The sequence below is a fragment of the Lynx canadensis genome, chromosome C2, assembly GCF_007474595.2.
Source record: "Lynx canadensis isolate LIC74 chromosome C2, mLynCan4.pri.v2, whole genome shotgun sequence".
Lineage (NCBI taxonomy): Eukaryota > Metazoa > Chordata > Mammalia > Carnivora > Felidae > Lynx > Lynx canadensis.
Genome location: NC_044311.2, coordinates 10485463 through 10513170, shown reverse-complemented (window position 1 = coordinate 10513170; position 27708 = coordinate 10485463). Strand labels below are relative to the sequence as shown.

Here is a 27708-nt window from a genome sequence, read left to right as displayed (position 1 = left end):
CTGAAAATAAACAGCTGATGAAAGATTCAAATCTTTTTAATCCTGAAAATCTACTTCCCAAATGAACATTTATGGCCCTTTGGCAAAGGAGAAAAGGCACCTCTACTAAGGAGTCTGCCATTATATATAGTACAGGTTTCCAATTTAAAACTACATTAAAACCTAGCACATCAAATTAAATTTCAAAAACAGTAGTCACATTATGTTTCCTTCATTGAATCTTACTCAAAGTCAAAAATTGCTAACAATCACAATAGCTAGGATATCAGGTGTTTGAAATCTATATTCGTATTTCTAGACTACTCACACTTTTGTTCCATTTCTTTCATTTCTTCAGGAGGAATTTTCAACTTGTCAATATGTTCTCTAATAACACTTGCCCATTTCTGTAAAGAATCCAAAGCAGTCCAAGGCTTTGACATATCAACAACCAGCATAACTAGAGTGTCCTTCAGAGAAATGGCATCCAGTGAAAATTTCAGGAGGCCCTTGTGATACAGGTCTCCATCTAAGATCCATACATTACATCTTGTTTGATCTATAAGAGACAAAAAAAGTTACCAAGGCAACTGGATTAAGTTATGTCATTATCCAACTAACAATACTACTTGGTATTCTAGGGCATTTCCACAAAGGATGGCTCCTTTGACAAGGTTCAACTCCTTAGATCACATCTATCAATTTAATAAAGGCCTAACAAATTTTCAGGAAAATAATCTAACTGCCAACACAAAACACCAGCAGCCTCTACTTCTTGTTTCTCAGTCTCAAATCACAGGCTGAATAACATGTTTCTATTCTTACCATCAGCATAGAGAGCCATGCATGTACAAGATATCATACACAAAAATGAGAAGGCATGTGATGTATACAAGAAAAGAACAGCTGATCAGATTGAAAAAAGCTGGGAGGCAGATGACATTTTTTGTGTCAAAAATGAGAAGGTGAAAAGGGATTGGCAAAACAACCATAGGATACTATTATTTCACTATTTGAGGAAAATGAACTGAAAAATTGAGATTCTTGAAGGATGGCAAGGAAGCTACAGTCTGAACACCAGAATATCTTAAGATGTTAAAAAAATACCACTAAAAGAATTCCAATCCCAAGCCAATAAAAGTTATGTCCACACATAAGTGTCATGACACAGCAGGACTCCTAGTAAAAGAGGACACACTAAGAAAAGTCAAAGACTAAAATGAGCAGGCAGTGCAACCTCAGAAAGGCCTCAGGAAACTTGGTTTACATACAAATGACACTCACCATCTCGGTCTTCATCGTGAACATTGAAGTACAAATATTCCAATCCTCTTCCTTTCTTATACTCTTCTATTCCCTGAATTTTTCTTATTAAGCTTGTTTTTCCAGCTCCATCTTCACCTGTAAAAAAGGACAATCCTTTTTAATTATAATACGGATTATTTAAGGATGCTTTTTAGTGTCAAGTGAAAAACCCAAGTGGCACTAGCTTCAACCAAAAGGGTAATTTGATGAAAGATATCTAGGTAACTATAAAGTTGAAGATGCTGACTTCCCCTCCCAGATTCTTTGTCCTGGTGTCTCTGCCCTTCCTTTTAAGTCTAGTTCTATCCTATTACAAATGGTTTCCTCTGTGGGTATTTTTCACGAAGTTCAACTTTTATGTCATCCCAGTTTAATCTAAAAGGAACAAAAGACTCTCTCTATTGGCTTTCAGTCTGAAGAATCTCAGGTAAAGACTCTTAACTGGCCCAGTTTGGGTCATGTGCCCACCCATGGCCCACTCATGGAGGATGGAAGATGCATCAAAATTGACCAGGCGGGGAATTGTGGCTATAGCCTCACCAAAACCATGAAGTTGTAAGAAATATTAATAAGGGAGGGGTAAGAGGTAGTAAACTGAATAAGAATAAGGGTACAGGGAATGTAGAACAGACAAAAATAAAATGTAGACTGAAAAAATATTAATAGCAAAAACACAAGAAACAGCAAGTATTGGTAAGGATGTAGAGAAAAAGTAACCCTCATGCACTGTGGGTGGGAATGCAAACTGGTACAGCCATTGTAGAAAACAGTATGGAGGTTCCTCAAAAGCTTAAGATGGAACTACCCTACCGTCCAGTGATCACACTATGGGGTATTTACCCCAAAATACAAAAACACTAATTCAAAGGGATACATGCACCCTTAGGTTTATTGCAGCATTATTTACAATAGCCAAATTATGGGGGTGGCTCAAGTGACCATCGATAGATGAATGGATAAAGATGTGGTGTGTATGTATATAATTCAGCCATAAAAAGGAATGAAATCTTGCCATTTGCAACAACATGGATGGAGGCTGGAGTATAATGCTAAGTGAAAAAAGTCATAGACAAATACTGTATGATTTCATTCACATGTGGAATTTAAGAAAGAAAACAAACGAGCAAAGAAAAAAAACAGAGAGACAAACCAAGAAACAGACTCTTAACCACAGAGAACAAATGGTTCTGATGGTTACCAGAAGGGAGGAGGTGGGGGATGGGTGAAATAGGTGATGGAAATAAGAGTACATGCATCATAACAAGCACTGAGTAATGTATAAAACTGCTGAATCAGTATATGGTACACCCGAAACTAATAGAACATTGTTATGTTAATGATAGTGGAATTAAAACAAACAACTTAAAGGGTGCCTGGGTGGCTCAGTGGGTTAAGCATCTGACTCGATTTCGGCTCAGGTACATGATGATCTCATGGTTCGTGGGATTGAGCCCCATGTTGGGTTCTGCACTGACAGCACAGAGCCTGCTTGGGATTCTCTCTTTGCCCCTCCCCCGCTTGCATGCCCTCTCTCACTCTCTCTCAAAATAAATTAACATTTAAAAAAATAAAAAAATAAAGGACTTAATAGAAATATTAGTAGCAAGAAATTATGTGACTTAAACTTGACAAAAGTTTAAAGACTTTAAAACTAGGCTGGCTACTATTTGATGTTTTGGTGAAGATTTTTTAATATCATAAATCTATTTAAATACTACATATTACCATCTCATGGACTTAGTTATTTTTTTTTTTAATTTTTTTAACGTTTATTTACTTTTGAGAGATGGAGAGAGAAACAGAGTGTGAGCTGGAGAGGGGCAGGGAGAGAGAAGGAGACACAGAATCCAAAGCAGGCTCTAGGCTCAGCTGTCAGCACAGAGCCCGACGCGGGGCTCAAACTCATGGACCGCAAAATCATGACCCGAGCCAAAGTCGGACGCTTAACTGACAGAGCCACCCAGGTGCCCCGTGAACTTGTCTCGTTATTAGCAGTATCATGTTAATAGTACTCATAAATGTGAGTTTCTTAGATCTAAGGACTTATTCCTGGAGAACGTTCATGAGTTCTTTGAAAATTTAAAAACTGTTTTCATGTTAAACTTAAAACAACTATATAAGTCTTGGACCTTCTGAATGACCATCTTTATATCTAAGTGTTGCCACAGACTGCAGTAGTCACTTCTGCATAGGTGTTTATAATCCTACTGGTGACAAGCTGAGGCCAAGTAATGCAGACAAAACAGAGACAAGACACACAGACCTGTCAAACTTAAAGTATCCTAGAGTAGATAATACTATATTCAACTGAACTGGCAAGACTGGTTCTTTTTATGAACTATTTTCCAACACTTCATAGCAAAACATGTCACCTTAAAAAGGCAATGAAGAACTTGTCATTAAATGAGTACTTCTTTTTCAGCACTATTTTTGCAGTACTATTAAAATGGTCCGTCAAAATAACAGACTGGATTGAAAATAGTAATATCTATGATAATGCCAATGATTATACCCATGATGATCCATCATGCTTAAATGGAAATAATAAAGTTAACCAGTAAAAAAGAGAATATATAAATACTTCTACTATTAAACCCAACACTGGCATTTAATTTCTGCAGAAAATTTGTTATATTGATTGCTAATTTGAATTTTATCAATTCATTTCACTGGACTAATCGTTCTCAAAAATGTACCAGACTCACCGGGGGGCTTATTAAACACATATTGCTGGGCTTCCCCTCCTGGGTTTCTGATTCAGTAAGTTTGGGGTGGGGTCCAACAATCTGCATTTCTAACGAGCAACCAGTGCTGCTGATGCTGCTGATGCTGCTAGTGTGGGGACCACACTCTGAGGAACCACTCCATTAGACATTTACTACATTAAGCACCAGGAGTACAAAGATCCTTATGTCAAAGTCACTGTCCTCTAGGAGGCTGACAAACTGGAGAGGGAAAACAAATAGATGATTTCAAGATACTGTCATTAGGTCTATACTGGAGATACACAACAACCAGGAGGCCAGCCCTAAGGGAATACCCTCGTCTTGCCTGGAAGTCAGAAAGGACTTTGTAGAGGTGGCAGGTAACACTATAGCCAAGTCTTGTAGTATTAATGAGCCATGGACAGCTAATCATCCCAGGAAGTAAGGAAAGCATATACAGAGGCCTGGAGGCAAAGAAGTGTTTGTCCTTCTACAAAGGACAGATAATTTGAAGAATGTTAGGATGTGAGGGGAACAGAAGCCAGAAAGTGAGAACAAGTACAGAATGCCAGATCATGAAGGGCATCTTATGCCAGGCTGAGAAGGTCACACTTTATCCTGAAGATAACAGGGAGCCACTGGCAGTAGTTAAGTATTTTAGAAAGACCTCTATGGCGACAGTATGGAAGACTGGTAAGTTTAGGAGACTAGGTAACTCGGTATTACTGGAGTCCTAGCAAGAAATGAGGTAGGCCTGAACTAAGGTTAATAGCGGTGGGGACAGCTGTACTCAAGGCAGACTTGGTTGGGAGCTGGCAGAGAGAGGAGGAGGAAGACACAGAAGTCAGAGAAGGCCCTCTCTCGTCACTGCTTCAGGAACATCGCCCTCTCCTACTCTACCACTCAACCTCTGAGGTGGCTGGTCCTGAGTCTTCCTTGCAGGCTGCTCTTCCATCCCTACCCAACATTTGTACAATCCAGGGTTCCTTCCTCAGCCTTCTACTCTTCTCCCTCTGAACGTAATTCCAGGAGAAGCTCTGAAGACAACTTCAATACTCCCTATAATCTGGTGACCCATGGATTTCTTTCCAGCCTTAGCCCTTCCTGAACTGCTAACTGGTCATCAATACTTGGATGTCCCCTAATACCAGATATTTCATTTGCAAAGCTCTTCTCCCATTTGATAGACTGCCTTTTAGTTTTGATGATTTCCTTCACTGTGTAGAAGCTTTTTATTTTGACATTTATTTTTGCTTTTACTTTCCTTGTCTCAGGAGACATATCTAGAAAAATGCTGCTACAGACGCTGTTAAAGAAATTACTGCCTGTGCTCTCTTCTAGGAATTTTATGGTTTCAGGTCTCACATTTAGGGCTCTAATCCACTTTGAGTTTATTTTTGCATATGGTGTAAGAAGGTGGTCCAGTTTGCAGATAGCTGTCCGGTTTTCCCAATACCAGTTGTTGAAGAGACTGTCATTTTCCCCTTGTATATTTTTTCCTCCTTTCTTGAAGATTGACCAGATAATTGTGGGCTTATCTCTGGGTTTTCTATTCTATTCCATTGATCTATGTGTCTATTTTGGTGCCAGTATCATATTGTTTTGATTACTACAGCCTTGTAATATAAGTTGAAGTCTGGAACTGTGGCACCTCCAGTTTTGGTTTTCTTTTTCATGACCACTTTGGCTATTTGAGGTCTTTTGTGGTTCCATATAAATTTTAGGACCGATGTTCTAGTTCTGTGAAAATGCTGTTGATATTACAAAGATGTAGTCTTGTGCTACTGTTATACACATCTTCTAATCACATTATTTGTTAGCGTTTTTTTCTTTTTCTCCCTTTTTAGATCTTTAAGCATTTAACCCCTGGCCTCTGCCTGGTTGTCTTCTCACTATATAAACATGCTACTCAAAAGTGAACATTCACTAAATTCTTAGCACACTCCAATCCATTCCCCATCCTGTGGCTTGAGTGATCTTCCTGAAACAATTTCCTCATGCCACTTCTGCCTCTTAGGACCCTTCAGGGTATTCTAGTTAATAACATACGAAAGCTCAAATATTTAGAGTGAAGTAAACTAATATCAGGAACTTACTTTGTAATGCATAAAAAAGGGTGGAGCAGTGAAACATTTATGTGATAAAGCAAATACAGTTAAATGTTAACGGTAGAATCTAGGTTTGGGTATATGACTATTCACTTCAAAATTCCTCCAACACGCTTGGAATTTCCAGAGGATGTCAGAAAAAACCCTCAGGGTCCTCCTGCTGCCCTTCCAAAAAAATTTTTTTTAATGTTTATTTTTTTTATTTTTATTTTTTAAAATTTTTTTTTTCAACGTTTATTTATTTTTGGGACAGAGAGAGACAGAGCATGAACGGGGGAGGGGCAGAGGGAGAGGGAGACACAGAATCGGAAACAGGCTCCAGGCTCCGAGCCATCAGCCCAGAGCCTGACGCGGGGCTCGAACTCACGGACCGCGAGATCGTGACCTGGCTGAAGTCGGACGCTTAACCGACTGCGCCACCCAGGCGCCCCTTAATGTTTATTTTTAAGAGAGAGAGCGCGCACGACAGTGGGGGGAGGTGCAGAGAGAGGGGGAGAATCCAAAGCAGACTGCAGGCTCTGAGCTGTCAGCACAGAGCCCGATGCTGGGCTCGAACTCACGGACTGCGAAATCGTGACCTGAGCCGGTCAGACACTTAACCAACTGAGCCACCCTGGCGCCCCTTCCTGCTGCCCTTGCAATAAAGCCCAATATTCCTTACAAAAGCCACTTAATTCTTCTGCTCCTCGCTATATCCCATATCCCACAACCCATATCTCCATTTCCCACAACCCACATGCTAGGCTCCAGGTCTTGCAGAGCCAGACAGGGTGCAGTCTCCCAACTCTGAGTCTTCACACGTGCTGTCACTTCTTTCTGGAATATTCTTCCCTTTCCCTCACATCTGGGAGAACCCCAGCTTATCCTTCCGGTCTCCATTTAGTTTCCTCTAGGAAGCTTTCTTTGCCTCCACGAGTCTGGTTAAGCACTCTTCCTCATAGTCGCAAAAACACACTGCACACTTAAAGACACTTCAATGTAATGTGTCAGCTCATTTATGGGTTTCCTTCAGGGGAATGTCAGTCTGCCAAGTCTGTCCCCTTCATTCAACAAATATTCTTTGAGCAAGTTCTCTTAACAGTAAGCAGGATATAAAGTCCTTGCATTTAAGATACTTAATTATCCTATTCTATTTTTTTTTAAGTTTTTAAAAATAAATTTTGAGAGACAGAGAGCAAGGGCATGAGGAGGGTAGGGACAGAGAGAGAAAGAGAGAATCCCAAGCAGGCTCTGCGCTGACACAGGGCTTGATCTCATGAACTGAGCTGAAATCAAGAGTCCAACGCTTGCTTAACTGACTGAGCTACCCAGGCACCCCGAAATTATCCCATTCTTAACAGGCACTGTCCCTGCTTGTTCAACAAAAACAGAAACCATGTTGTCTTAGTCTCTTTGGGCTGTTATAACAAAAATACCATAGGCTAGGTACCTTTTAAACAACACAATTTATTTCTTACGGTTCTGGAGGGTAGGAAGTTCAAGATCAAGGCACTAGCAGATCTAGTGTCTAGTGAGGGCTTGTTTCCCAGTTTGTAAACAGCTGTCTTCTGTGTCCTCACATGTCAGAAGAGGTAAGAGAGCATTCTGGTGTCTCTTTTATGAGGGCCCCATTCATGAGGCCTCTGCCCTCATAACCTAATCATCTATAAAAGACCATACCTCCTAATGCCATCGCCCTGTGGGGTACAATTTCAACTTATTCATTTGAGAGGTACACATTCACTGTGCAGCACCCACCATATAGTCAGAAGATCCTTTACCAATATTCATTATCTCTTAATCATGGCTATAGTCTCTATTTTCATAACTATACCCCATCTATAATAGCTTGTCCTGGGCCTTTACCCACAGTCTATTACAATAATTTATTCACTCGTATCTATAAAACTCAAGTGGTTACCTCTCAACAATAACACATCAATTAATTGTGTAAGCTTATAATACATATCTCCTTCACTAAACTTAGAAAAGTCTTCTAGTCATTGCAGCTGGCAGTATTCAGCTGCCTTGCTCCAGCCAAGATGAACGATGTTTGCCACTACTAAAAAGTCCATCATGAACCCTTTCTCTTTATTCTATTATGCAATTAGAAGGATTAAAAAATATTAAAATTCAGGATACCTCTATTTGGCATTGACAGACATCTAAAAACCATCTTTACTGGCCAAACCATTCAAGAAACAAAAGTCACTGAATTCCAAGTTATTTTTGGAAAACAAAACAGTAACCTAATAGTTTGAAGAGTGAAAGAAAAGAAAAATAACTATTTACATACTTAACTCCAAGCAATTAATATACCTTTAAAGTGGCAATTAGGGCAATGGGGACTATGTGGCTTTAAACCTAAATCAATCTACAGATTCAATGCAATCCCTATCAAAATTTCAGTGGCATTTTTCACAAAAATAGAACAAACAATCCTAAAATTTGTCTGGAACCACAAAAGACCCTGGATAAGCCAAAGGAATCTTGAGAAAGAAGAACAAAGCTGAAGGCATCATGCTCCCTGACTTTGAACTCTATTACAAGCTACAGTCATTAAAACAGTTAAGGTAGTGGCGTAAAAACAGATATATCAATGGAACAGAATAGAGAAACCAGAAATAAACCCAAGTGTATATAGTCAATTAATATATGACAACGGAGGGGCGCCTGGGTGGCGCAGTCGGTTAAGCGTCCGACTTCAGCCAGGTCACGATCTCGCGGTCCGGGAGTTCGAGCCCCGCGTCGGGCTCTGGGCTGATGGCTCAGAGCCTGGAGCCTGCTTCCGATTCTGTGTCTCCCTCTCTCTCTGCCCCTCCCCCGTTCATGCTCTGTCTCTCTCTGTCCCAAAAATAAATAAACGTTGAAAAAAAAAAAATTAAAAAAAAAAAAAATATATGACAACGGAGCCAAGAATATACCATAGGTAAAAGGTAGTCTCCTCAATAAATGATGTTGGGCGGGGCGCCTGGGTGGCGCAGTCGGTTAAGCGACCGACTTCAGCCAGGTCAGGATCTCACGATCCGTGAGTTCGAGCCCCGCGTCGGGCTCTGGGCTGATGGCTCAGAGCCTGGAGCCTGCTTCCGATTCTGTGTCTCCCTCTCTCTCTGCCCCTCCCCCGTTCATGCTCTGTCTCTCTCTGTCCCGAAAATAAATAAACGTTGAAAAAAAAATTAAAAAAAAAATAAATGATGTTGGGAAAAACTGGACAGCCGTATGCAGAAGAATGAAACTGGACCACTATCTTATACCAAATACAGACATTAACTCAAAATGGGTTAGACCTGAACATAAGACCCGAAACCATAAAGCTCCTAGAAGTTAACACAGGCAGTAAGCTCCTTGATATTGGTCTTGGCAATTATTTTTTTTTAATTTTTTTCTTATGTTTTATATATGAGAGAGAGGCAGAGAGTGAGTAGGGGAGGGGCAGAGAGACAGAGACAGAATTAGAAGCAGGCTCCAGGCTCTGAGCTGTCAGCACAGAGCCCGATGTGGGGCTCGAACTCACAAACCGTGAGATTGTGACCTAAGCTGAAGTCAGACACTTAACCGACACTTAACAAGCCACCCAGGTGCCGCAGCAATTATTTTTTTTTTTTTAATTTTTTTTTTCAACGTTTATTTATTTTTGGGACAGAGAGAGACAGAGCATGAACGGGGGAGGGGCAGAGAGAGGGAGACACAGAATCGGAAACAGGCTCCAGGCTCTGAGCCATCAGCCCAGAGACTGATGCGGGGCTCGAACTCACAGGCCGCGAAATCGTGACCTGGCTGAAGTCGGACGCTTAACCGACTGCGCCACCCAGGCGCCCCTATTATTATTTTTTTTTAAATCTGACTCTAAAAGCAAAAGCAACAAAAGCAAAAATAAACAAGTGGGACTACATCAAACTAAAAGGTTTTTACACAACAAAGGAAACCATCAACAAAATAAAAAGGCAACCAAATGAATGGGAGAAAATATTTCCAACGCCTATATCTCATAAGGGGTTAACATGCAAAATGTATAAAGAATTCATACAATTCAATTAGCAAAAAACCAAACAATATAGTTAACAAAATGGGCAGAAAACACGAACAGACATTTCTCCAAAGAAGACCCAAAAGGCACATGTAAAGATGCTCAATATCACTAGTCATCAAAAAAAATGCAAACCAAAACCACAATGGGATATCACTTCACACCTGTTAGAATGGCTAGTATCAAAAAGATAAGAAAAAACAAATGTTGGCAAGGATGTGGAGAAAAGGGAACCCCTGTGCCCTGTTGGTGGGAGTATAAATTGGTACAGTCATTGTGGAAAATAGTATGAGGTTCCTCAAAAAATTAAAAATTTTGGTATTTTGACCATATGATCCAGCAACTCCACTCTTGGAAATTTATCCAAAGAAAATGAAAACACTAACTTGAAAAGATACATGTACCCTTATGTTCACTGCAGCATTATTTATAACAGCCAAGATAAGAGAACAACCTAAGTATCCATTGATGGATGAATGGATAAAAGAAGATGTGAGATACACACACACAATATTATTCAGCCACAAGAAAGAATGAAATTCTGCCATTTGTGACAACATAGATGGACCTTGAGGGCATTATGCTAAGTGAAATAATTCAGATAAAGAAAGACAAATGTAGTATAATCTCTCTTATACGTGGAATCTAAAAAAAAAACCCCAAACTCCTCAAGCTCATAGATACAGAGAACAGATTGGTGGTTGTGGGACAGGGCGGGGGTGGGGGTGGGGCTATGGATGGAGGGCATCAAAAAGTGAATTTAAAAAAAACAAGCATTCAGGGGCGCCTGGGTGGCTCAGTTGATTAAGCATCCGACTCTTGGTTTCAGCTCAGGTCATGATCTCACAGTTCCTGAGTTTGAGCCTCAGGTCTGAGCTGACAGTGCAGAACCTTCTTGAGATCTCTCTCTCCCTCTCTGCCCCTGCCCCACTCTCTGTCTCTGTCTCTCTCAAAATAAATAAACTTAAAAAAAAAAAAGTATTCAATGCTAAATACATAAATAAAAAGAGCAAAGACAAAAAAAAAAAAAACTCCCCAGAAATATAGGAATTTTCAGGTGACTTTTTTGACACTAAAAGGGCATTACAGTACATAAACCAATGACACAAACTACTCAAATCACATAAACACTTCTGAGAATCACTTAGACTGAAAGCTTAAAATTCTAAGCCATGGAGAGCATGGAGAAAACTAAACAAATAAAATAAAAATTCTCTCTAATGACCAAACCATTGAGGAAACAAAAGTCACTAAATTCCAAGTTATTTTTGAAAAAACAGAGTCTAATGGTTTGAGCAGTAAAATAAAAGAAAAATAACTACATATGTCCTTCATTCTATGCAATTAATATATCTTTAAGGTGGCAAGTAGGGCAATGGGGCCTGTGTGACTTCAAAAAATGTTCAAAGAATTCATCTACCTGTCATGAATAAACTGTTAAGAAAGCTTTATCTTCAGTTCCTCGGCCTTCAGCTGGCAGTGAAACAGACATACTAGCTTTAAGTGTGCCAGCCAAATAGTTAATGATCTGTAAACATACACTTACACAAGTACTGAGAGTTCCTGTTTAAATAGACTAAGATGAAAGTCCTTCTATAAAGAGCCCTTTAGTGATGATGTTAAAGTTATTCTCTAAATATTTCATCTAAGTTTGCAGTTTATATTAGATTTTCTTAAAGAGGACATATTTGAAAGATGTTTTTTAAAGCAAACAGAACTATTTAATTAGATCTAACTATATTCTAATAGAGCTATTTTCATGTCCTCATCCAGGTGCTGGGAAACTTTTTATGTAAAGAACTAGATAGCAAATATTTTAATTTTTTTTTAAGGTTTATTCATTTTTCAGAGACAGAGCGTGAGCAGGGAAGGGGCAGAGAGAGAGGGAGACACAGAATCCGAAGCAGGCTCCAGGCTCTGAGCGGTCAGCACAGAGCCTGACGCGGGGCTCAAACTCGATCATGACCTGAGCCGAAGTCGGACACAACCGACTGAGCCACCTAGGCGACCCTAGATAGCAAATATTTTAGGCTTTGCAGTTCACATAAGGTCTCTATCACATATTCATCTTTGTTTTTTCCCCCCTCCATCTCTTTAAAAATATAAACTATTCTTGGTTTGTGGCTATACAGAAATAGCCTATGGGCCAAACCCTGTCCTAGTGGATGAACCAAAGGAAGAAAGATCTGTTGATTTGATTACAGTGAAATTCCCCACAGCAAATAAGCCTGTATTGCACATTATCTGAGAACTGTTCAAAAAAGTCACTCTGTGAGCACTTGGGTTTGTAAGATCCAAGCACTAAAAGAACCCAGTTTTACTTTTTAATTTTTTTAAGATTTTATTTTTAAGTTTATTTACTTTGAGAAAGAGCGCATGCAAGTGGGCGTGGAGCAGAGAGAGGGAGAGAATCCCAAACAGGCTCCTTGCCTGTGCAGAGCCCGACGCCCCACGCGGGGCTTGATCTCACAAACTGTGAGATCATGACCTGAGCCAAAAATCAAGAGTCAGATGCTTAAAAGACTGAGCCACCCAGGCACCCCTTAAAATTTTATTTTTAAGTAATCTCTACACACAATGTGGGGCTCAAACCTATAATCCCAAGATCAAGAGTAGCATGCTCTTTCAATTGAGCCAGCCAGGTGCCCCAAAAGAACTTCAGTTTTAGCATAAAGCAATAATGGCCATCAATTCTTACTTCTTTTCAGCTCAAATTAGAAAACCAAATTGATTATAAAAGAAAATCTCCATAAACTCCACCAAAACATATAGGGGTAAAGGTGTGCTTGTAATACTGTTCTATCTCCCCAACAGATCTCTAATTCAACACCAGATGTAACATCCATAAATTTTATAATGACAATTTAATTAACAGACTTAGAAATGGGATGAGTCAGAAGATGTGATTTCTAACTGTAACAATACCATAACTAGTTGTGTAAATCTGGACAAGTCAGGTATTTCCATTTGCTCCCATCTTCTAAATAGACGAGGGTAAAACCAGACAAAATTTATGGTGATGGATTTAAAGTTCTGTAACTATTATCCTTCATTACTTCTTGGTTAGTGATACACCAGAAATAAATCCTTTTATAGGACATCAACAGTGTATTAAAAGATACCATAAAAACATGAATCACACGAAAATGAGCTATCAGAGCTAAACACTTACGTACTCACAACACATTAATAATAGCCATCTTGGGGCGCCTGGGTGGCGCAGTCGGTTAAGCGTCCGACTTCAGCCAGGTCATGATCTCGCGGTCCGGGAGTTCGAGCCCCGCGTCAGGCTCTGGGCTGATGGCTCGGAGCCTGGAGCCTGTTTCCGATGCTGTGTCTCCCTCTCTCTCTGCCCCTCCCCCGTTCATGCTCTGTCTCTCTCTGTCCCAAAAATAAATAAAAAACGTTGAAAAAAAAAAAATAATAGCCATCTTGAACACTTCCAGTGTATGCCACTGTTTGAAGTGTTTTTACAAACATCGTCTCATATAATCCACATGGTAATCCTAAAAGGTAAATAGTGTAATTTGAAAGATCAAGCAGTTTGTTAAAGAAGGGGCAGAATTAGAATCCAGCAATGCTCCTAAACACTACAGACATTGCCATTGTTCCTGGAGCAGCGTCTAGTCTTCTCCACTCAAGATAAGCAGGAATGCCAAAAGGCAAAATAAGCGCTACTCTGCCTCCCTTTCCTCCCAGGCTCCTCTCCTGCTGGCACGGAAGGCTGACACACTGTGCCTGCTCTTCTTGCTTTGCGCAAGTTTATGTGCCTGATACCTGCTTTCTACATAGAGCTTTGCTGCACATCTCCACACCTATATTGGATCCACCATGGTCTACAGCATCATGATAATCAGAACAGAAGGAAATCTAGCCTGCCGTGTTCCTTCTTTGTCCAGGTGAGATATCAACATTGTGAAGTTCACCTTTTTTTTTATTTGGCCTTGCATGATGTAAAATAAATCATCTTATTTTGTCTGAAAGCTCTGGTGACAAGAGCCGTAAGGGGTCTTCACGGAACTACTCTTGGACTCATACCTTCTGCATGGCCTTCAGAGGTTACCTGGATGACCCTTGCCAGCTGAGGCAAGGGAGGAGATGCTGTTAATCAGCTGTAGCATCTGAACCAGTGGTTGTAAGTAAACATTTATGCATGGCTGTTCAAGACTACATCCCTCTAACATAATATCAAGGAGTACATGCGTAGTGGAAAGTTAGACAAGCCCAAAGTCGAATCCTAGCTCAGCTGTGTAACCTGGGGCTTACAAAGTAAAAAACTAAGCATGATACATAATAAAGCAAAACACCCAAGTAACAGGCCTAACACACAATGTTCCCATCCCATCTGTTGGCCAAAGTCCTACTTTTGAATATCAGCATTCAGTAATTCATATTAAAAAATAGAATTTGGGGTGCCTGGGTAGCTCAGTCGGTTAAGCATCCGACTCTTGATTTCAGCTCAGGTTCTCATGATCTCACAGTTTGTGAGTTTGAGCCCTACATTGGGCTTTGTGCTGACAGTGTAAAGCCTGGAGCCTACTTGGAGTTCTGTCTCCCTCTCTGTCTGCCCCTCCCCTGCCCCTGCTCGCTCGTGTGTGCTCTCTCTCTCACAAATAAACATCAAAAAAAATTTTTTTAGATAGACTTTATCCTTTATTATTTCTCTCACTTTCACACTGACTAGACATGAACTGAAAACCACTGAGCTTAATTCAATAAACATTTACAACAGCCAATAAATGCTAATACCAATGGTTATTAACAGTTCCTATGCTCCAGGTCAAAGTCACACTGAAGTAATAGTTTTTAATCAACAAATATGCTATATATTCTACAGTTAAACTGCTGTTAAATTAAGATGCCAATTTTTAACCTATCTACCAAATAAGATTAAAATGAATAATCCTTAGTGTTAGCAATGGTGCTAGACAAATAAGAACTCTCTTATACTGATGGTAAGAATGTCAAATGGTACAACTTTCCTAAAAGACTGGTTAAAAAAAAATAAAAATAAAAAAAGACTGTTTGGCAATATAAAGAAAGACTCAAAAGATAAATACTTTTGACCTAGCCATTCCACTTACAGGAATTTATCCCAAAGACAATATTGGGCAAGCAGAAAATTAGATGTAACAATAATAATCTCTCATAAATTATAATTATGGCATAGCTAAATATATTATTCAGTCACTAAAAGGGAGAAACCTATGTCTACTGTCATAAAATACATAAATTAAAAAATCTGATTTTTTAAAACAGTATGTAAGATATGAGCCTATTTGTTTAAAAAACAAATATAAAGGGGCGCCTGGGTGGCTCAGTTGGTTAAGTGTCTGACTCTTGGTCTCAGGTCAGGTTCTGATCTCAGGGTCGTGAGTTCAAGCCCTGCGATGGGTTCTATGCTGGGCGGGGAGCGTACTTAAAAAAACAAAAAACCCCACAAATACACACACATATAGAAAAAATGAACATGGTATTCAGGTGGTAGGATCATGTGTTATTTTCTTACCTTCATAATTTTTTTCTCTCACTGGGACAAGAAACATGTATTACTTTATATTTAAAATAGTGACTTCCAGGGGTGCCTGGGTGGCTTGGTCAGTTGAGCATCCAACTCTTGATTTCGGTGCAGGTCATGATCCCAGGGTCATGAGATTGAGACCAAAGATTCTCTGTCTCTGTCTCTCTCTCTCCCCCTCTCTCAGTTCCTCTCCCTGCTAGTGCTCTCTCAAATAAATAAAATAGTGACTTCCAATTTTGAGAAGAAAATGCTTTAAGACATAATTTCTTTTAGTTCTTTTTATTTATTTTTAAATGTTTATTTGGGAGAGAGTGAGTGCACAGGAGGGACAGAAAGAGAGAATCTCAAGCAGGCTCCACACTCAGCGAAGAGCCCAATGTGGGGCTTGATCCCATAAACCTGAGATCACCTGAGTGGAAATCAAGAATCAGACACAGGCTCCTGGGTGGCTCAGTTGGTTAAGCGTCTGACTCTTGATATTGGCTCAGGTCATGATCTCACGGTTCCTGAGTTCAAGCTCCACACCGGGTTCCTCATTGACAGTGCAGAGCCTGCTTGGGATTCTCTCTCTCCCTCTCTCACCCCCCTCTCCTGGCACGCGCTCTCTCTCTCTCTCTCAAAAATGAATAAACATTAAAAAAAAAAAAAAAAAAAGCCAGACACTTAACTGACTGGGCCACCCAGGCACCCCTCTTTTAGTTCTTTTAATCCAAGTATAAAAAAAACCTCAGTTAACAGATCAGAAGGTTGTAATTTATCCACAATCCCACAGCTTCAAATGGTAGAAGGGGCTGCTCTACCTGGTGCCTCTAGGTGAGGTTCCATCAACTTGAGCTGTCTTGGCCTATTCCACTAGGTTTTGGCTACTGTAACATGCTTCCTTAGTCTGTAGCCCCCAGTGTTCTTCTCCCCACCCCCCCCCCCCCGTTTCTTAGCAAAATTTTATTCAGGTATCAGCTTTCCTGCAAAATCTTAAGCAACCTATTTAGTAATTATTTCATACTGACATATTTTATGTCACTTTGAGTCTTTACCCACAGAAGTTTATAAGCTCCTGGAGGGCAGGGATGGAGTCCTGTTTATGTATTTTCCACAAATGATTCAGCAAAGCATTTTATACATAGCACATTCTAATAATGTTTGACAAAAAAATGAAAGAAGACATAATCTGTTTTTACCCCTGATTTTTTAAGTAAAATAAAGCCTCAAAAGATCAGACCATGGTCACTCACTTACTGGTCCTTTCTTTTTCCTAACTCAAGCTGTACCCCTTATTCACCTGTGCTCAAGCTCTCTCTCAGCGCTGGAGGAGATACATGAACTCCTCTTAACACCTCTTACACCTATGTTCAGACTATGCATCTAGCTGGAATAACAATGATACTTAAATAAAAGCTGTTCATCATTCATTCAACATTTATTTACTGAGCCCCTATCATGCACCAAACATCATATTCCATCAGCCAGAAACCTCTATTAACTGGCATCTGTGCTTACTGACAAAACTGATGTCCATAATACCCTAAAGCAGGAGTCTACAAACCTCAGCACACAGGCAAAATCTGGTCTGCTGCCTGTTTTTGAAAAAGTTTTGTTAACCACTGCCATACCCATTCATCTATTTATGAATTACTTATGGCTGTTTTGGGGCTATAAGGGCAGAACTGAATAGTTACAACAGAGACCATATAGCTCACAAAGCCTAAATTATTTAGTATCTGGCCCTTTACATAATAGGTTGCTGACTCTGACTACTGTAAAATATCAATATGCCACTGGAGTCTCAAAACACTCTATATTTGGCATATTTTTAATAGTGGTAACACATAACATGCAGTAAATAATTTTGTTAATTCTTGAAAAATTACTAATCCGGGGCACCTGGGTGGCTCAGTCGGTTGAGCGTCCGGCTTCGGCTCAGGTCATGATCTCACAGTCTGTGAGTTCGAGCCCCGTGTCGGGCTCTATGCTGACAGCTCAGAGCCTGGAGCCTGCTTCCGATTCTGTGTCCCCCTCTCTCTCTGCCCCTCCCCGACTCATGCTCTGTCTCTCTCTGTCTCAGAAATAAATAAACATTAAAAAAAAATTAAAAAAGAAAAAGAAAAATTACTAATCCGATATCATCCATATCAGTATCCAATACGTGGTAACATTCCACTCTTTGCATCATATTCCCATAAGCAATCATTCCTAAAAAGAGCATTAACATACTTCCAACTGATAAAAATCTGTGTTTTCTAGAAGTCCTGGAACTTTGATGATCTTTGATCCCAGCTCCTCACAAGTTAAGAGTTTCAGACTGAATAGTCTCATTATTTTCAAGTTTAGTCCTCACACAGAAGTTACTTCTCTGAACAGATCTCTGGTTCCACCATGTATCTTGAGGTTTCCTACCAATAATTCAAGCATAATAGAAGCTATTTTATTCCTGAAAAGAATGACTGTTTCAAACATACTTCCTGAAGATGCTCAGCGTTTTGTGGGGCTTTGTTGGCTGCACACAATCCTGGAATGGCGCCTTCAGGGAAAAATAGACTCTAGGCTTCTTCCCTGGGTGGAATCAAACAGCCACATTTACAAGGAAAAATAATTTTTTTTTTTTTTAAGATTTTAAGCAATGTCCACACCCAACGTGGGACTCAAACTTACAACCTGGAGATCAAGAGTCACATGCTCTACAGACTGAGTCAGCCAAGTGCCCCAATACTTTAAGCTCAACTGCAGTAGTCCTCAAAATATTTCTTTAAAAATATTTAATAACCTGGGGCACCTAGGTGGCGTATTCATTAAGCACCTGGTTCTTGATCTTGGCTCAGGTCGTCATTTCACTGTTTGTGAGTTTGAGCCCTGAATCGGGCTTTACACTGATGGGGCAGAGCCTGCTTGGGATTCTGTATCTCCTTCTCTCCGCTCCTCCCCCATTTGTGCTCACTTTCTCTCTCTCTTTCTCTTTCAGGATACATAAATAAAAATAAACTTAAAAATATTTAATAACCCACACTTTGGAATTAAAAAAAATTATAGAATGTGGTATCAGACAAGATTTCAGAGGTCACTAAATCCAAATATATTAATTTATAGATGAAACAGATGAGGCTTACCTGATTTACCCAAGGGCCAACTAGTTTTCATTAATTTATATTGGCCTCAAATCATGAAGTTACACTGATGTTCTATTTTTTTTTTTTTAATTTTTTTTTTCAACGTTTATTTATTTTTGGGACAGAGAGAGACAGAGCATGAACGGGGGAGGGGCAGAGAGAGAGGGAGACACAGAATCGGAAACAGGCTCCAGGCTCTGAGCCATCAGCCCAGAGCCCGACGCGGGGCTCGAACTCCCGGACCGCGAGATCATGACCTGGCTGAAGTCGGACGCTTAACTGACTGCGCCACCCAGGCGCCCCTGATGTTCTATTTATAAGCCAGGCACTGGGCCGGGGGGCCAAGATTACAAATGTATCTTAGTAAAATGATGAATTCATTTACTCTAAATCAATGAGATTCTTTACAGTGAAACACATGCATCAGAGAATCACATAAAATTCCTTTATATAAACTGTTTAACATCCTACTTTTCCTACAAAGAAAGCTCTCCTTTCTTTTAGGGAGACAGTCCAATGTATAGGCTAAGAATACTGGCTCTGGAGGAGCCTGGGTGGCTCAGTCGGTTAAGCATCTGACTTTGGCTCAGGTCATGATCTCACAGCTTGTGAGTTCAAGCCCCGCATTGTGCACACTGACAGCTCAGAGCCTGGAGCCTGCTTCAGATTCTGCGGCTCAGTCTCTCTTTGCCCCTCCCCCGCTCATACTGTTTTTCTCTCTCTCAAAAATAAATAAAAACATTAAAAAGAAAGGGCGGGGGGGAGGTACCTGAGTGGCTCAGTCAGTTGAGTGTCCGACTTCAGCTCAGGTCATGATCTCATGGCTTGTGAGTTCGAACCCCATGTCAGGTTCTGTGCTGACAGCTCAGAGCCTGGAGCCTGCTTCAGATTTTGTATCTCCCTCTCTCTCTGCCCCACCCCTCAAAAATAAATAAACATTAAAAAAAGAAAAAGAAAGAAAAAGAATACTAGGCTACACAATTTAGATTCTTGATGTTGGCTCTGGCTGTGTAACCTTAGGGCAATTTACTTAACAGCTCTGTTTTGCTTCTTGATCTTTAAGGGGATAATCAAATTCTGGAAACAATCTTTACATAGCTGGTACATAGAAGTGCTCTATAATGTTAGGTACTATTATTTTCCTTAGGGAGTTTTCTTAACAAAACATAGGAAAGTAACCAAGCTATGGAGTAAGTGCCCTTTAAAAAGCAGCTATTAAAATATAATTGCAATCACTGTAGTAAAAGTTGATTAAATATAAAGGGTAAAGAGGAAAAAATAGTTTTTCAAAGGACAATTTATAAGTTAAATCCTACTTAAAGTACATGCACTAGAAGTTCTGCCTTTACTATTAAAAACTTCACTGAAGCTCATTCTCAAAATCTTTCAAGAAAGAAAATGGTTAAACACTAATGTCACAGTGTTTCTTAAGGGTCTGGCTTCAGTAGATTAAATGACCCCTTAAACACAAGTGTCATGGCCCAGTGGTGTCCCTCAAGAAGCTTCAGCCTAGAATCCAACAAATATATGGATTTTACTTTATAACAATTACTAGTGCTTTTACTCAAAGATAGCCTTTTTCAAAAGTTATGCAATAGGAAGAATATGTGGCACTCTCTCCCTTGCAAGGACTTCTATCAACTTGGGAAGCCATGCCAGAGTCACAGAACACAGGGTCTTAAAAGCTGTGTGACCTTGGAAAACTCACTTAACAGGTCTTTAAAATTCATTATCTCATCTACAAATTGGTGCTAACATCTACCTCTCAGATTTGGAGGTGGTGAAAGAAGGGGGCAACTGAGGAGATAAACTAAGATTTATTTATATGAAAATGCTTTGAGAATGGCTCATAGACATGTATACACTTCTGGTCCCAATCCTTTTCTCCCATAGGCAGGGGGAGGGGAAAGCATGTAGCAAGCTAAGGTAAACTGCAATTTGCATTGCGATAAATAAACCTTGATCATTGTTCCCATTTCAGGTTGTTTCTGGAATAGCAAAACCTTGCTACAGTCTCAGTTTTTGTTTTTTTTTTAAATACAGGATTCCAGAGATCGCCATAATTCATGAAAAACACTTGAGGGCCAAGCATCCTCCTGCCTAGCACCCTCAAACTCATAACAAAGAAAACCACAATCCCTATTTATACATTTCTTCCCTCCACCAGCACAGACTGAATGCTGCCAAACATGTGATGGTAAAATATCTTTAAGAAATCTTTAGAGGTATTTTAAAAAGTTAATCCTATTTATGTAATCAGTATAAAAATCTGCTCTTCCAGAGCTGAAAAGGACTTTGATGAAAATTCCAATAGTACTCAAAGAAAAAATTTAAATTTCAAGCTTTTGTAACCTGATACTAGACAGAGCCTTACAAACTATTAAGCTCATAAGGAAGGAAATTTAATCTATTCTAAGTATGGAAGGATAGAAGTGTCTGGGGCCTCTAAGTACAGTCGCATACACTGATCCAGTGTCAAAGGCAGGTTAAAAAGGGGGTTAAAAGAAAAGCATGGTGCAACCTCAGCACAAATTAGGAACATCAAAAATGAACAAAACTGTCAATTTTGTTTCACCACAAACAGAACCATCTAATAGTATCTAACACATACGAATAATTAGGGGGAACTTGCAAAATGAAAACAAAATGCAGGAATCTTATCCTCACAATGACAGTATTTGAACAGAAGTCTTATTTAACTTAGGGTAATTAAAAATAATCCACTTCAATGAGGTCACAGTAAATCCATTTCAGTTTAGTAACTAAGAGTAATTTGTTTAAATTAGTAAACTTAAAACACTTTCTGGGATTTTTTTTTTTTTTTTTTTTTTTTTTTTTTTTGCTTTTGGAACCTAATCTATCTCTGCCCTATTAAATATCACTTAGTGGACACTAATTGAATATTTAAAAAGAGAAGTCTGATAAAATATTTTCTAATTCAGTTGACAGAAATCCATTACAAAAGTCACTGTGTTGCTACCACTTTACAAGTATTATCTCATTCAGTCTTCCCCATAACCCTAAGAGGGAGGCATTATTATTTCTATAATATCCATTTTAAAGATGAAGAAACTGAAGTTTGTACACATCAAGTAACTTGTTTAAGATTATAAGGCTGTGACTGAATCCAGGTTAATCTGCAGTAGGTACTTTCAATCACATTAAAAACAAAGTAAAAACTAATTTTTCAACTAGCTCCATGCAACTTTAAAGAACATCAAGAATCATATTCAAGATTGGCAGTATTCATGAAAAATAATTTGTTTCTACCTACACATTTCTATTAAAAGCAGAACCTATCAAGTAGCAATTGACTTCTTTGTTTCCTTTCCTGTTTTAGATGTACATAAAACTAGTCTTGAGACACCAACACCAAAGTTTTAAAATTTAACCATCATTTTATAAGCCAAGACTCAATATCTCACATTTAAAGAATATGAAAGAAAGGTTTTCTGTAAATGACTCAGAAACTAAGCCTGCAAAAATGTGAATCGGTGATTTATTCTCCCTCAATATCCTCTAATGCCCACCCTCAGAATCAGTAAAGAAACAAAATACATAACTTCCAGAGAGCAGAGGAAATACAGGAGAATTGAGACATTAGACCATTTCTCCTTATTACGATCATTTGGCTCGAAGGAACTGGAATAGTAAGGTGTTCGATTGCCTTTTACAAATATCAGAATTATAAGTGACAATTAAAAAGGCATCTGCAATAAGAGTCCATTGTACCCGAAAAGCTTAATCAAATAAGAACATTTATCACGATTCCCAGGTCTCAATTTCTAGCTTCCCTGTCAATTATACAAAGAGTCAGCTATTAATTATTAATGGCATGCCATTTGCACTGGAGCTCTTGAAAAGAGCCTCCTGCTACTAATTTTTGTTATGAAAGAAAAACCGTCCTTCTTTTCTAGGGAAACCACAAGCCTCTACAATCCCTCAGATGGGATATCGCATTCTGTCCTTCCCACAGGAGACTGTCAGGGCCACCTCCACCTGAAGGGGAGGGGGAAGGGCTCAGGGGAGGGCGGTCCCCAAAGGTACCGGGGCCGGGGTCCCCGTTCTCCTGCTCCCCCAGCTGTCAGCGACCGGTCCGGCGGCTGGGCGGGGCCAGGCCCGGGAGTTCGCACAAAGCGAGCGAACGGGCGGGCGGACCCTGACCCGGGCCGGGGTGGGGACCAGGCGGGGCGGAGCGAGGCGGGGGACACTTACCCAGCAGCAATACGTTCTTCCCCGCGGGGAGCTTGGAGCGCGAGCGGGTGGAGACCTCGCTGAGGATGCAGGACCTAGCGGGGAGCAAGGAGCACGCTGAGGCCGGGGACTGAGACCCCACGGCGGGAGGGACGACCCGGCCTCGGCGCGCTTGAGTGGGGGCTGCCCGAGAACGCAGTGGCCTGGGCCCGGCGCCGAGCTTCGGCGGGCACGGGATCCCGAGGTATCCGCAGGGCCGGGAGTGCCAGCGGGGACCCGGGGAAGGGTGGGGTCGTTACCAAAGGTTCTGCCCGTCCTCGTCGTCGCCTGCTGCGGCGCCGCCGTTGCCCGATGTTAGCTCGTTAGCCAAGGGGCCGCCTGCGTAAGTGGAGGCTAATCCCGGCGGAGAGGAACCGAAGGAGCCGACTCGCCCCACAGCCGCCATCTTGGTCGGGAATCACACCACTCCCGGCAAAGCTGAATGAGCTAGGCGGCGGCGGCGGCGGCGGCGGCGGCGGTGGCGGCGGCGGGAACCCGGATATGGAGCGCTCGGCACACGGGAGCGGGGCGGGGTCTGCGGGGGTGGAGCCGCGGGCCCTGCAGGGACTGACGGAGCGAGGGAGGACGCACTGCGCATGCGCTGCTGTCTGGCGGGCGCGCGTAAGGAATGCGCGTGCGCGGGCGACCCGGCTGGCGGTTGCGCTGCAGCCCCACTTCTGAACTCAGCGTAGTGAGGCGTCTCCCGCCCCCCACCCGCAGCTGTGGGCTGCGGCACAGCCGGTTGGGGTGTGTCAGGTGAGCAGTGCTCCCTCCCACTCTTCAGTCGGGTCTACAAACCCCGCAGCCGGCGTGGAATTCCTGCACTGTCATTGCTGTCCGCCCCCCCCCCCAACCCCCGTTTCAGACTGAACGGCGGTCACCCGCCTACACCGACACTTCCCCGGTGCCAAGATGGGAACTGGCCGCCCCGCCGCAAAAGAGGCTTTGTGCAGCCCGTGTCCGGAGAGTTAGTGCGGTCCGAGATTTCTGGGCTCTCTACTTTGCAATCTCACGTGGCGCCGTGTTCCTCCGTCTTGACCCCACATCTGGAGCAGATTCTCCCAGCCCCTGAGCAGCTGCGTGACAGAAAAAGTATTGACAGGGCTTGCTTTAATAATAGTGTCGAAGTTTTTGTAGGAGATGCTCCGTGTGAGATTTGACAAGACCCAGTAGGTGAGTCATCCATATATCCAGTCAACAGACGTTTATTCAGCACTTACTATGGCAGGCACAGTTGGCACTGGGCATACGCAGATGGAAAAGAACCTAAAGTAGCCCTAAAATAACTCCCTCTCTATCATAACTTTACTGGCTAAATTTATTTGAATGTCTGAGCCCCGCCTCCAGAAAGAGTTGGTGGTTTTAAGGCTCTGTCCTGGTACACCTTGTCAGAGCCTTTGCTTAAAATAGTCCGGCTCTTTGTACATTATTGCTGTCATATTTGAAGATCACTTGCTGATACGTAATCTGATCGTTGCTCTTAGGCTAGTGAAAAAATCCACAGCTAAAGACTGTATTTGTTCTACATTAACAGTACAGTTAGAAGCCTAGAAGGCTTTGGAGACAGGTTATCAGTAACCATAGGCCATTTCCTTAACCTCTCTGAGTCTCAGTTTCCTTATCTGTAAGATGGGGATAAAAGGACCTAGAAAATTTATGAAGATCAAACGGGATGATTCATGTAAAATGGCCTAGAACAGTGACTGACAAATCTTGAGTGCTTGATACATGTTTATTATTAATGACTAATGTTTTCCTTTACTGTTCAAACCATTCATATCTGACCAATCCCTAGAATTGATGGGCCTAGTGAACTCCGGCAGCTCATTTTTTGTTAGTTTGTATGGTTAGGAAAGGAACTAGAACCCAGTCTTGGGATCCTAGGCTTTCTATGGTAAGGGACAGGGGGAAGGACAGGGACTTCTAGGGGGAACTGGTTGTTAAAGTCACTGCTGTAAAGAAGAGCTGTATACTTCTCTTAGCCCTCTGAGAATTGATTCATTCTCTGTACTTTACTTCCTCAGTCATCTTTTCTTGTCAGAGCATTTTTCCCCCTCAATTTTGTTCATATACAGAATTGTCAGTTCCATATCATATTTACTTAACCTGGGAAGTATCAAGTGTATAATAGTGTCAGGCGTCTAATGCCCCATGACTTCTAGATGCCCAGTTACCTACTTATATTGAGGTCAAAGTTGTATTTCTTGTGGTTTTATAATATCCCTATCCAGCATTTTCCCATTAAGATGGTTGACAAGGGTGGTCATTTATGAGTGCCTACTATGTACCAGGCACACTATGTGTTATGGTTTGCAATCCTCATACATTGTAAAGAATCCGTGAAATTAAGTAATTTACCCCACAGGTTGGCGGTAGATAAACTGAGATTTTGACTTCCCACTGTCCCAAGAGGTTAGGTCAAACTACATTAGGATAAATGTCCTGGCAACTTTAGACGCTGTCATGGTAAATAGCCTGTATAGAAATCTCTACATAACAAACATAGAGAACCTTTGTAATATAAGGAAGACTATAAAAGGAAAGAAGTCCCTTGGAATTTTTGTTACATGAATGGTATTTACAACTGAGCTACTTCCTGTACTATGATTACTTTTCTTTCTTGCCCAAGTTTTTGTTACATGTAATATTTGGATTTTCATTTGCTTAAATTTCTATGCCCTTAACTATAATTCAGTTTCAAATTCTTGTCCCAGTTGTGTAAAACTTCTCATTAAGTATTCAAACAATTTCATCTTAAAGACATCTTTAAGAATTTTCTGGACTGCTTCAATTTGAATTGGTTATTCTATGTGCCTAATACACAGCAGTCATCTGGAGATCTTCTCCTGCCATTATTCTGGGGATTCCCTTTGCTGCATTCCTGTGTTCTCTTCTAATTTTATTAGAGAACTTCACTAGTTTTGTAAGAAAAGGTGTATGGGTACATTTTTGGAGACCTGTGTATCCAGCCAAGGTCTAGCCAGGGAAAAAATGGCATTACTAAGGCAGTGCTGAATGAAAGCTTAAAGAAGAACTATTTACAAAGGTGTGAACAGTATCAAAATGGGGCTAGCAAGAGCAGGAAGATTTAAGCCTAAAGGGGAAAGAGGAAGGAATGTTGACTAGAATCCAGAAAGAGCTGCAGCTATAGGAAAGGATTGCTCAATAAGATCTATGACTTCAGTAAAGGAACACAGTGCTGAATTCTCTCTTTCTGCCCCCTGGTATCTTGCCAATGTCTCATGTTGGGCAAATCTAACCAGAAGCTGTAGGACGAGAGAATTCAAGTGTAGCAGTCCGTGCAAGTCTACCTCCCAGAGCACAAAGAAGGGTAGAGAAGGGTGGACAGTGGATCTGGAGGGACAAATGGAAGATATCCAGCGCACCTTTTATGTTTGAAAATGCATTTAGTCTATACTCACTTTGTGATAGTTTGGCTGGGTATAAAATTCTTATGTTGCTAATTATATTCCCTTAGGTTTTTAATGTTTTTTATTTATTTTTGAGACAGAGAGAGACAGAGCATGAACGGGGGAGGGGCAGAGAGAGAGGGAGACACAGAATCGGAAGCAGGCTCCAGGCTCTGAGCCATCAGCCCAGAGCCCGACGCGGGGCTCGAACTCACGGACCGTGAGATCGTGACCTGAGCCGAAGTCGGACTCTTAACCGACTGAGCCACCCAGGCGCCCCTCCCTTAGGTTTTTAAAGGCCTTGACCTCGTGTCAACTAGATTATAATTTTTTTTAATGTTTATTTTTGAGAGAGAGAGAGACAGAGAGAGTCAGGGAGGGGCAGAGAGAGAGGGAGATACAGAATCCAAAGCAAGCTCCAGGCTCTGAGCTGTCAACACAGAGCCCAACTTGGGGCTGGAACTCATAAGCCATGAGAACATGACCTGACCCAAAGTCGGACCCTTAACCAATTGAGCCACCCAGTGGGCTAGATTCTAATGTTGCCACTGGGCAATTCAAAGCTATTCTTATTCCTTATCTTTTGTTATGTGTTCTTTGCTCCCCCCCCCTTTTGTTATGTGTTCTTTGGAAGCCTCTAGATTTCCACTAACACATTTGCACCTCCATCCACTATCTGCACTTTCATATCAATTTTCCTGCCAATTATCATAGGAAGAAAATTCATATTCTTACACTAAAACACTTACATACTAGATTCCATCTCTTCTCAACTCTAGGACATTGATCCAACAATTGTCCCCTCTTTCTCTATATAATCATTTTTGATCTCCACTGGATCATTTCATTAACATTGTTCCGTTCTAAAAGAAAGAAAAGGAAGGAAGGAAGGAAGGAAGGAAGGAAGGAAGGAAGGAAGGAAGGAAAGAAAGAAAGAAGAAAAAAAAAGAAAAAGAAAGAAAAGAGGTACACCTGGGTGGCTCAGTCAGTTAAGTGTCCAACTCTTGATGTGGGCCCACGTCATGATCTCATGGTTTGTGAGTTAGAGACTGAGTCAGGCTCCATGCTAACAGTGCAGATTCTCTCTGTCCGTCTCTGCCCCTCCCCCACTCTCTCACCATCTCCCTCTCCCTCTCTTTCTCTCAAATATATAAACTTTAAAAAAAAGAAAGAAAGAAATCTCTTTTAACCCTATTTCTTCACCAGCTACTGCTGTGTTTATTTTTTGTCTTTAACAGAAAAATTCTTTCAAATAGTTGTCTCTATTTGGTGTTTTCAATTCCTCCTCCCCTTTGCCCTTATAACCCACCTTAATTAGACTTTTGCCCCTCTGACTCCAC

The 27708-nt window shown here is 41.0% G+C and overlaps 1 protein-coding gene across 1 annotated transcript in view; it reads right to left on the bottom strand.

Annotated features, from left to right (window-relative positions):
* Positions 1-23451, bottom strand: part of DYNC1LI1 (dynein cytoplasmic 1 light intermediate chain 1) — a 43923-nt gene extending 20472 nt beyond the window's left edge. Inside the window, exons 1-4 of the mRNA XM_030328883.2 lie at positions 23219-23451; positions 22941-23014; positions 1264-1380; positions 308-538 (exon numbers count right to left, since the gene is read on the bottom strand). Of these exons, the coding sequence (XP_030184743.1) occupies positions 308-538; positions 1264-1380; positions 22941-23014; positions 23219-23364 (568 nt within the window). The 5' untranslated portion in view covers positions 23365-23451. The remainder of the gene's footprint in view (positions 1-307; positions 539-1263; positions 1381-22940; positions 23015-23218) is intronic.
* Positions 23452-27708: the final 4257 nt, after the last annotated feature.